The sequence below is a fragment of the Chiloscyllium punctatum genome, chromosome 41 (genome assembly GCF_047496795.1).
Source record: "Chiloscyllium punctatum isolate Juve2018m chromosome 41, sChiPun1.3, whole genome shotgun sequence".
NCBI classification, from domain to species: Eukaryota; Metazoa; Chordata; class Chondrichthyes; order Orectolobiformes; family Hemiscylliidae; genus Chiloscyllium; species Chiloscyllium punctatum.
Window position 1 is genome coordinate 52,416,544 of NC_092779.1, and position 11,705 is coordinate 52,428,248.

The 11,705-nt window shown below is 42.7% G+C and overlaps 1 protein-coding gene and 1 long non-coding RNA gene across 5 annotated transcripts in view; one reads left to right on the forward strand and one right to left on the reverse strand.

Moving 5' to 3' along the window:
- LOC140465070 (uncharacterized) overlaps positions 1–10,391 on the reverse strand; it is a 109,592-nt gene extending 99,201 nt beyond the window's left edge. For all 4 annotated transcript variants that reach the window (XR_011955063.1, XR_011955064.1, XR_011955062.1 and 1 more), the window contains exon 1: positions 10,108–10,391. This is a non-coding gene — a long non-coding RNA (uncharacterized lncRNA). The remainder of the gene's footprint in view (positions 1–10,107) is intronic.
- On the forward strand, positions 6,091–9,933 carry sox4b (SRY-box transcription factor 4b). The gene has a single exon (XM_072560916.1). It carries the CDS (start codon positions 6,562–6,564, stop codon positions 7,693–7,695), a length of 1,134 nt encoding a protein of 377 aa, XP_072417017.1. The 5' UTR covers positions 6,091–6,561; the 3' UTR covers positions 7,696–9,933.
- Positions 10,392–11,705: the final 1,314 nt, after the last annotated feature.

The window sequence follows — 11,705 nt, forward strand, 5'->3', positions numbered from 1 at the left end:
CTCTCACACACACACACACACAAGCAGCAACAGCTGAACACAAGGGCGCTCGGCAACCGCAAGCAAAGGTTGCCATTGTCTGCCAAGCGCCTGCTTCCCCACCATCCTTTTGTCGGGCTGTAATTTGTAAGAGGCAATATAAATTGATTGAGGGTTGAATTCAAAGAACTCTAAAAACAACTTCTGTGTGCTTCTTAAACCCAGGAGTTACTTGTTTCCCTGAATAGGAAATCAACGTTGATGTATCAAACCACTCGTTTGGCATCTCTTAGATTTGCCCCTCCTAATGCACCATGGACAGGCATGTCTCCAAAATACAAATTCTCGCAGATGCAGTGTGACATTGTTATTTCGAGATAATCCAATTTACTAACTTCGCCAGAAGCATCCTTCATAACCAGAATTTTTTTAAAAAACTGTTACCAGCAAAGGATACCATCTCACCAAGCAGGTTCTGATTTACCCTCCCACCTTGCCAGGATATATCTGCTAACTGCCCCGAGCTCTCGATGTCCTCCACTTCAGTGATCCACCTTAGCGGCAATAACTGGAGCTTATAACTGCTTGACATTTGTTTAATATCCTGCCATTTAATAATGGAAAAAGCAAGTGTTTGTGAACCGTTCTCTTTGAAAGTTAGCCCCGAGCCCTCGTTCATTTTTCTTCTTCTGACATTTGTGTTTTGTCTTTTTTTTGAAAAACATTCAATTTTCCGGAATTTACATTTATGCATGCAACTTGAATCCACGCTACAGTTTCATTACTCTGGCTTGCTGGAGCAGCATTAGGTTTCTTGGCATGGCTCTGCCTTTGCAGGAAGCGATGTGAATTTAAGGGTTGAATTAATTTGTTCGCGGTCTCTCTGGTTCGGATGGGGTCGGCGGATGGTGGGGGTGGCGGGGGGAGGGGGCTGGAGGCGGGGAGTGTATTTCTTGCCTGTTAATTGTCATTTCGGTTGGAGGTCATTGCTCTGACTGTGGATAAGTCACTGTTAGTGATCAGCATTCTCTGGAGAGGCGCGCGGCTCTGATTGAGCTTTCAAGAAAAGGCTCCAGAATGAGCCAATTCTGAGGTTGTTCGTTCATTTTGAGCTCACAAATTGCTTTCTTTATCGCATTTACCAGGAGTCCGTCCATCCTTTGTGGATATCAAATGCTGCCTGAGGCAAATTCTGCTGGCGTTTCTCGGGTTGATTTGCAAAAGCAGCAATGCGCTTGTCCTCCCATGAACTATTGAGCCTTGAACGGCAACACACTCCACGTACTTATATTTCTCCATGAATACACAATTGGTATGATTCGATCATTACTTGCTTGCAGTTAGAAACACCGAAATAAGGTTTCTGGTTTTAAAAAAATATACTCTGGATATACAGTTACAAATGTGGGTGGTCCACAATGCTTTCACCTGCTAAAATTTGGTTAGTTACAGCTGGGGAGAGTGGGGGCGGGAACGAGGACGAGCCAGTTGACTGAAGGCAAGATTCACTTTGTATCTCAAGGTTTCATTCATATGGATTAACAACCATTCTTTGATTGAAAGGAATGTTTAAAAACTTTTTGTTGACTGCCTATAATGTGGATTTTTTTATGGGACCAAAGCCACGGCTTTGGTCCCATAACTTTGCAAATTTGGTTCTCTTCAAAGTCGCTACCAACTGTCAGTTGTCATGATTTGGAGATGCCGGTGTTGGACTGGGGTATACAAAGTTAAAAATCACACAACACCAGGTTATAGTCCAACAGGTTTAATTGGAAGCACACTAGCTTTCAGAGCGACAAACACCTGATGAAGGAGCGTCGCTCTGAAAGCTAGTGTGCTTCCAATTAAACCTGTTGGACTATAACCTGGTGTTGTGTGATTTTTAACACTGCCAGTTGAATACCCCCATTGAATCTGCTTCCAAAACGCTTACAGATAGTACATTCTAGATCTTAACAATTCTTGTGTGGAAAACATCCTTCTAAATTTATGTCTGGATCTTATGCCACTGATCTTTGGTTACAAATCCATTTACCAGTGGAAAGAATTTATCCTTATTCATGCTCTGCTCTGAAGAACCACTCATGATTTAGAAATTTTCTGTCAGGGATCCCCTTATCTTTCTCTGTTCTGAGGAGAATGATCCCAACTTCTTGAATGTCTTCAGATAACCAACATTTCTCATGGTACCATCTATGTAAACCTCCACTGTATCCTCTCTTAAGTTTTGATATTCACGCTAAAGTATGGTGTCCCTAATTGGCCGCAAAACTCTGACTGGGGCCTAAACAGTGATTTGGAAAGTTTTATCATGATATCTTTGCTTTTGTATTCAATGTCCCTGTTGACAAAGGCAAGTATTGCATGTATGCTCTGAATGAGCTGCCAACACGTTCTGTAACCGTGCAAATACTGTGAGCATGCAACACACAGTCTCAGTGTGACTGTGCTCCTTCACTTTTCCTCAAAGTATTTGAATTTAACTTAGAATAACTTTCCAGGTTGATCCTATTAAAGTGATTTCTTCATTTATACATAATTCTATATATATGTTGCAAGTCTATAATCATCAGAGCAGTGTTTCTAATTTTGATGGAGGTTTTCAATAGTTTTTGATTATGCTCTTGATTGTGACCCTAGTGGCATTTGTGCCATACTTGCTTATTCTTTCATGGGACATGCCAGCACTGACTATTGGTTTATAATTCACCTTCATCTGAGTGGATCACTGGGACATTTCAGAGAGCATTTAAGGGTCAATCTCATTTCTATGGGTGTGGAATCATATGTAGGCCAGGGCAGGTAATTTCCTTGGGCAAAAGTGAGGACTGCAGATACTGGAAATCAGAGTTTAGATCAGAGTGGTGCTGGAAAAGCACAGCAGGTCAGACAGCATCCGAGGAGCAGGAAAATCGATGTTTAGGGCAAAAGCCCTTCAAATTTCCTTCCCTACAAGACATTAGTGACGCAGATGACTTTTTACAACAATAACGGTCATGATCACTGGCATATTGGGGAGATGGTGATGCTGTACTGATGTGTACTAGTAATCGAGGAGTCCAATAGTTTGAGGGCATGGATTCAAATTATATAGAATTTAAATTATATTAATAAATCTGGTATATAGAGCCATTTCTTTAATAGATATCAAGGCAACTATTATAGCGTCATAGAGTCATACTGTACAGACACAGGCCCTTAACCCAACCTAATTCACCAATGGTCTTTGAGTGAAATCTGTAATCTTTGCTCAGCTTGGCTTACATGTGACTGCAGACTCACATTAAGGTGGTTGACTCTTAACTGTCCTCTGCGATGGCCTAGTCAACCATTCAGCTTAAAAGCAAGTAGGGAGAGGAAGCAAATGACCTTGCCAATGATGGCCGTCTCCCATGTAAGAATAAAAAAGAACCCCATTGCAGAATTCATCTAGGCTGGTTTCCCAGTGTAAAACTAAAGGAGTATTGTACTGACAGAGGTTTAATGTTTTCGACGAATCTTAAATTCAGGCTGTCCACAACAAAGGCGCTGAGGATACATTTGAAGAATAGAGGGTAATTTGTCATGTAATGGCTTGGGGAGTCTTCGTTCTTTAGATTATCTGGCCATTATCGTCCTGATGTTTGTGTGAGCTGGCCCTACTTCGTACAACACTTCAAAAATGTTTTTTTCACGGTAAAACTTATTGGGATATCCTGAGATTATGAACAGCACTGCATAAATCTAAGGCCGTTTTAAAACTACTCAGTTGTCAAATCATCACATTGTTGATTTGTGGAGTCTTACTGTGCACAAATCGGTTATCACATTTCCAATACTGAAACAGTGTGTACCATTTAAAAAGCACTTTCTTGGTTTTAAAAGGCATTGGGATATTCTGATGACTGTTTTATATAAATGTCAGCCTTTCATTCCCAGTTCTTTTTAATCACTGTTGTGTGATAGCAGAGTAATCATATTTTACTACTCCCCCGCTCCGATATTCTCTGCCATAACCTTTAAGGCTAATAATTAAGTGTTAGTGTTAAAACGAACACGCCTTATCACAGGCGAAATGTACTTCAGTTTTAGCAAATATCCCTCTTAATCTCCGACAACCTTGCTGATATTTTCGGAGTCAATATCTACTTCCTTCACCGGGAACATTCCTCACCTCCCTGTTTGATTTACGCGCCTCTGAATAATATTGTAGACCACATTTGCCGCGATCAGACCCCATTCAACAAAAAGCCCTGAAGACGTTCTGCTCGTCTTTTCAACCTGTGGGGTTCGGACGAGACGTTAACTCTTTCCGTGCTGTTTAAATTGCTGAGTGCTGATCCATTAAAGACATCAATCAACACGTATTAATAGTCGAGAACCACATTGTACTGAAACATGTTCGCGGTCTAACTAATAAAACGTGTTTATAGATGAGTCCGTTCAGATCAGCGCATGGATTTTTCACACATCCCTATCACTTCAGATTGAACCCCGAACCAAGTGCACCTGTTATTTTTCAAGAGTGCTCTATTGGGCTGTACGGATCATTAGATCTACTTGATGATAATATTGGCAAATATCTCCGCTATAGCTTTGGCAAGTTAGGCAAGGACCAACTTGTTTTACAGGCAAGATTGAATCAGCAGGAACCAGCCTCTTATTTGAGGGGCGATGTTTTTGCTTTTTGTTGCTACAGGGAAAACGCAGCCTTCTTCTGGTAGGTACAGTCCTCGAGAGATCCGAGGATTATTTTAGAGCAACACGTGCACGTGCCCGTCTCTCACCTTTTTTGAAGAGCAAGACCATAGCATAAACAAAGCAGCTCTGATCAAACCTAGCTAACACAGAATGCCACATAAATTGTAAACCATAGTGACAATGAAAGGAGGAGTGGCTGGCAAGCAAAGGTAAATTGGGAAAATCCAGAAGAAGCTACTTATTTGTCTTTTGGTTTCATAAGGCAACACAAAAAGCATCGCTAGCTCACCTTATTTTCCCTCCCCAAAATAACCACGACTGCCTGATAACTATATAGTTACAGTGCCGCCACCTAGCGTTGTATATTGGAGTCAACGCAACTTAAGTGTTAAAAGATATGTACAATCTCAATGTATCACATTCTCGATTCAATTTTTTTTACGTGCCTGTGCTTATATACAAACAAGTTGAAACCTTAGTTAATATAGCTCGACATATGTAACTTCTAGAGTAAGTTAAACATGTGGATAACACATAGGCTTCTGTTTGGATCAGAATCTGAATCCGAATTGGTTCGTTTATCGGGAGCCCTAAACATATTTTTACGAGAAAGAATTCGGCATATTTATTATTTTCGATGGTGCGATGAAAGAAACCAGTATATATATATTCGTTTCTACCGAATATATATTCACACCACATGTACCTTAGTTTAATCTTGCAACTGTCAATACGGTAAAAGGTGGTCGTCACCCGAATGTATTTGACCAGCCCCTTCTACCATGCCCAGCCCACATGATGTGCTTCTTATGTTACTGCCAGCGTTTCTCCACTTATACGGAACGGCGGAGATGGATCAATCCACAGATGTCTAAGCCAACGTGCTCAGGATGTTTCATACTATATAATACTGGACTGCAGAAATGAATCTTGTACAAAGAGTGACTGAGCGGGCTCGCGAATCAAAACGGGAGACATACACGCAGGCATAGCGAGATAATGGCAAGTCTCCCTCAGCAGTGTTTTGTGAATCAGTTTCAGTGTCTGGCATTCGCTCACGCGAAACTGCAGCGTAGCAACTCAGACACAGTATCGTGTCAATTGCCTGAAACTTAACATCAGCCGACTAGGGTGTATTTAAGTGTGCAAGAAAGCGAGAGAGACATCCAGGTAGAAAACTCTTGTGTGTGCGTGTTAAAATATAACACACACAAAAAAAGGAATCCAGCTTGTGGCTGATTCGTGCCTGAGTCGGTAGGACGGACAAATGCCAGTCTGGGGGAGAGGAAAAAGGCATAATGCAGCTTTAATGTAATGCCAGCGGGGAGGGAGAGAGGGAGGGAAGACTGAAGGAGGGGGGGGTGGGGGAGTGCATTTTACAGCCATGCCCCCTTTAAGTTGTTAGTGTAAACTCGAATGAGGTCAGCCACGGCGCTTCTCATTGCACGCGCCGCGAGGGCATCAGCCAATGAGCGTGCGCGGGGGCGGGGTAGGCTGATGGAAGCGTTGGAAACAGACGCGATCCGAGTGAGCGACGGCCTCTGATTGGCTGGGACCGGGACACCTTTAACCGGACGTCACAATGCCTGGGACTGGATAAGAAGGGGAAGCGAGTTCGAGTCTGGTTTAAGCAGCAGACACAAGTTTTTTATATAACACAGTCTTCCCGCATGGTCAGAGGGGGAGGAAGGTTGTGCCAAAGTACATACACATTTTATACAAGAAACTAGGTTCTTCTCTGCGAACGCGAGGAGCAGCTTTTTTTTTCAAAGCACAGCAGCCTCTGTGATAACAGGGAACAAAAGTACAAGCCAACCAAACTGCTACAGTATAAAAAAAGCCTTTTTCTTTACCCCTCAGTGCCCTCTATATATATATAAACAAAAAAAAAGAGAAAGCATGGTGCAGCAAACGAACAACGCAGAGAACACGGAAGCAGTGCTTGCCGGAGAGTCGACCGACTCCGGCTCTTCCGATCTGGGCATAGCTTGTTCACCCGCGGCGGACTCAGTGGCATCGGATGGGGAGAAGACGGACGAGCCGAGCTGGTGTAAGACCGCCAGTGGGCACATCAAGAGACCCATGAATGCGTTTATGGTGTGGTCGCAGATCGAGAGAAGGAAAATCATGGAGCAGTCGCCGGACATGCACAACGCTGAGATCTCGAAGCGCTTGGGGAAGCGTTGGAAGTTACTGAAAGACAGTGATAAGATCCCTTTTATCCGTGAAGCCGAAAGACTGCGACTGAAGCACATGGCGGACTATCCAGATTATAAATACAGACCGAGAAAGAAGGCAAAAAGTGCCAGCAGCAAACCCGGAGAGAAAGGCGAAAAGATCAACACTAAACCCTCAGCTAAAAAGAGCAGTTGCAGCAATAGTAGCATTAGCAAACCTAGCAAAACGCACAAGATCATCCTGGGTGCGCTCAGCAAGTCTCCGATCATTCACCAGCATTCGCAGTCAGGCACTACAAGCATAAACACTACCAACCAACACTCGGTTTACAAAGCGCGGACGAGCCCCGCTTCCAAGCACCTTGTAGATAAGAAACTGAAAGAGAGGCGGTCGTTCAGGGGCCAGGGCACTACCTCTCCAGCCGCCGTGCCAGCCAGCCCGACCCTCAGTTCTTCAGCCGAGCCCAGCGACCCGGTCAGTTTCTACGAAGATCTGGTAGGTGGGACCAGGGTGCGGGTCCCAGATTCACCCGTCGACCAGCGCAAGCACCCTGGCAATTTGCGATCCATCTCACCGACCCCCTCCACCTCCCACTCCAGCTCGTCTTCGTCTATGGCCTCGTCTTCCGACGAAGAATTTGAGGACGACCTCATGGACCTTAGTTCCAGCCCCACTTTCGAGAGCATGACTCTGGGCAACTTGAGTTCGTCCCTGGATCGAGATCTGGAGTTTAATTTTGAGCAGGAGTCTGCGTCTCACTTTGAGTTCCCAGACTACTGCACGCCAGAGGTGAGCGAAATGATTTCAGGCGACTGGCTGGAGTCGAGTATTTCAAACCTAGTGTTCACGTATTAGAAAGCGACAAGTGAAAGAAGCGGACTGTTGCTGTTTTATCTTGGAGGGGGAGAAAAAGGGATCGTGAGATAAAATAATTGTGATCCAACTGCTGCAAAATTGCGTGATTCTAACGTGTGATCGCAAGTCTTCAGCAAAATGTAAGAAAATGTGCCGACGTGTTTTAGGAGCGACTGAGATTCCATTGAAAATAAAATGCCCAGTCTCGATTCTGGACTGAAAAGGAAAACCTGAAATTGATTTGCACGTACGGGAGGGAACGTGGGCTTCGCATTAAGACAGAAGGTTTAAAGCTGTGGGGTTAAATGAAATCGCCAAATCAAATTATATTGGTAGAGACAAACACGCGAAGTCAGGAGATCTACACGCGAAGAGTTTTTCATGAGAAGAATGGTGGCGATGGATTACTGTATTTCGCTGGGTTCATACCATGTTGTGCTGTATCGTTCCAGATTCTGTACAGACTTGAACACTTAACTAGCGTTAGGGCGAATCAAATCAGATAGATGGCGCTGTGTATGATTCCTACCAAGTCACCAGCTCTTTTACCCCTTATCACTAACCCTACTCCAATCTGCGCTGGACTATATTTTCTGGACCAAAATTCCTTAAAAGTTCCATGTTCCACAACAATTTACAACAAACATGAACTTCTTATCACCGATGTTTCATCCTCGTTTGTTTTGTTTCCCTTGTAAATGCAACCAGAAACCATTTTATATGGATGTATTTATACTGGCCAAACATTTTGACTTTTTTTTCGTAGGCCTGTTAATTACCTGCACCGTTTTATCTCCTTCACTGAAGGGCTAGAGTTAAACTTTTAATTTTATATTTAAATGTAGACTTTGACACTTTTAAAAAAAGACAGAGAAAGATGAGACGTTTGATTATTTTCTCAGTGTATTTTTGTAAAAAATATAAAGGGGGTGTTAATCGGTGTTTATTGCTGTTTGGATTTCCTGATTATGAACAAAGAGGTCGATGCCAGAGCGATGCCTCTTTTTTTATTCCACATGTTTACACTTCAGTGTGCAGGTTTTGTAGGCTGCGGTTACCTTTATGTTGGGACTATATTTGATGTTAAAACCTACACTGTCCCTTCCCGCCCACTGTAGCCTTTAAAAAAATGCCAACTTGATAGTATTTAAAATGGGAACCCATTCTTTTACCCAGAAACAGATGACCATTAAAGCTTCCTTTTACAATTTCTAATAGCTGCAGTCATCTTCCACGTATATATAAATAGTAGCAAAATATTAAGGGGAGTAGGTGAACAGTGATTTTGTAATTGTTACGATCCTTCTGAAGTTGAGCACCAACACAAAGAAAAAAGGATGCTGCAACTTCGCACCAATTATTTGGCGCTCCTTAAATAGCGCTCAACTACTGGATGTAAGATGTTGATTTGAGTCCGCGACACTATGCTGCGTTTCTCATGCTGTAATAATGATAATTATTATTAACTTGTCGGCTGAATATATTGTTTTGGCATGAAGCTAGCATATATAATTCCGAAATCAGGTTTAGCTGTTGTGTTTTATTTTGATGGGAGAGGGGTTTGCAAGAGAAGTGAGAACACCTTTGTACATTTAAATCTGTATTATATAAAAAACACAAGGACTGTGTGTTTCTTCTGTATCCAAACTACCGTGACAGGCACTAAGGTAGCTACCACGAAAACAAAAAAATCTTGGTGGCTACCCGATTGTTAGGGGTTCTTAAAAAATCTTTTATTTTAATTATTTTTAAATTTTTCATCCATCCTGTGCAATATACTGTGTATAGTCTGTCAGATGATCATGCCTCAACAATTTTTTTTTGAAGGTCATGCCAGCTAATCGTGTCAAGTCACTGCCTGTCAGATTGTTGATATACTCTTGTAAATAGTCTTTTTTTTTCTGAGAGAAGGAAATAAAATCAGCTGGAACTGAACCCTAATCACCGAGTCCCTGTTTTACTACAAAAGAGAACGGGGGAAGGAGATTGAGCGCCAATCTACTAAAAACTAGTTTACGTACACTAGACGTGTCTACGCACCAAACGTAACTAAAACATCCAAAACATTATTCCAAACACTGAAAATTACGAGCTAGCAAATAAGTTCTAAAATCCCAACACGAAAGCACTGTCTATGTTTTTATGTATGCGAGGGGGGAGACAAAAAAAGTCAGTAAAAATGTTAATTTTCACTTTATTCTTGTCAATTTCTAAATAAACATGCCACGCATCTCTCTATGTTGTCTGAGTGGTGTCTTTAACTCTTGTGGCATAGAGAAGAGTTGTTTGAAATGGGAACATTTTAAATTAGAGATGAGATTCTTAACCAGGAGATGCAAAATGTGAGCTTACGTACGATAGTTCAGGGAAAGCTTTTTTCCCAAAAAGAAATGTCCGCCATGTCTCACTCACATAATCTGCCTTCCGTTTCTGAGTCCAAGCGCCCTTCTCCATTGAAACAGATGTGAAGCCGAGGGGTTAAGATCCAAGACGGGAGTTTAGTTAGAGGCATTCGGGGGTTACTTTCCCATCCGGAGCTCGTCAAATCCTGTAATTTAAATACTCACTTCAGGATGAACGCTGCCTGATTTTCCCAGGAAGTCCGCGATTAGACGGGCGGGGGAGGAGGTGGGGGCGGGGAGGTTGTATAGTCTGGACCAGAAAGAGGTAATGCCATCTCAACAACGTGTAGTCTGTGCACTGCAACTGGATATGGGGCTATTCACAAAGCTGCACAATATAGTGAGCGCTACGGAGGCCGCAAGGGTTTCAGTGGACTATAGCAAGTGAATGCGACATAACTGCTTTAGAAATTGAAACAGCAATTCACTTTTACAATCGTCTTGCTGAGGGGAAAAATATCATTCGTATGCTTTAAAACGCTACACATGTACCAGTAGTTGTCTTTGATTTATAAGGATACATTTGTTTCAATTATTATTATGAACCCAACCCCCACCTCGAACAGGCAAAACCAAACTCCTCTTGTCGCCTCTAGCTCCCCACCCCCAACACAAACTACAACAAAAGAGTGAATACGCTCCTTCACAATTGAGTATGGGGATAGGGGGGAGGGTCTTTTACACGAATATTAAAACCTTTTGAGCAGAACAGTTCTAGCCCCAGCAAGCAGCAGTCCGAGTGAATGTTCCAGGGGGATTTGGGGGTGGGGGGGAGGAGGGGGAGTGGGTAACATCACGGCAAAGCGGACAAAGCATTCCCGCTTTCGGCACGCAAAAATACGAGCGGGATCCATTTTCTAACAACAGAATGCGTAAAATATATTCAGGAAACATATCCAAGATGATTGCAATAAAAGTGCTAACAAGATATAAACTACAGCCGTGCGAGAAACACATATTGTTGAATGAACATGACGTTACGTCTTGAGAAAGATTTCTTTGACCTAAGAGGGTCAAAGTTATAGGGTCAGACCTTGCGTGGCATCGGCCAGACTGTGAGGCAGACTTTAAACGCGGATCGGGCAGAAAAGGGGTGGCGCAAATTCTTATCTGAATATGTGAAAATAAGCTTTTTGAGTAGACAGGATCCCTGCTCTCTTTCACAGGACTTGCGAGATTCCAAAGGGACGGAAGAAATTTTTGGAGAAACGTTTTCACCAACATAGCAGGAGAAGCAAATGTGAATAGATTTTCAGTCATTGTAACCGTCCACAAGTAAAAGATGGCGACCACTTTTCAGTGCTCGAGCTCTGTCCTCGATTGCACTCGAGGGAATTCTGTGGAATAAAGGAAGCAAATTAGAGGGAGTGCGCGACTTTAAGTGATATCTCCAAAAAGGCCTGAAAATCAGTGATGCCGTCCACGCCAGAGGTTGAGCGAAACAGTTACATTTTAATGATGTATGTGTAGTTATAGTCACGAATTGCTGGTATGTCGTAGTTGCCCTCCCCACTTTCAAATGAACGATGACCAAAACTGCTTATTTAGGGGTAAGAACAGCAAAAATGCTAACCTTATTCAGGAACGGTTAAAGGTAACAGAAAAAGT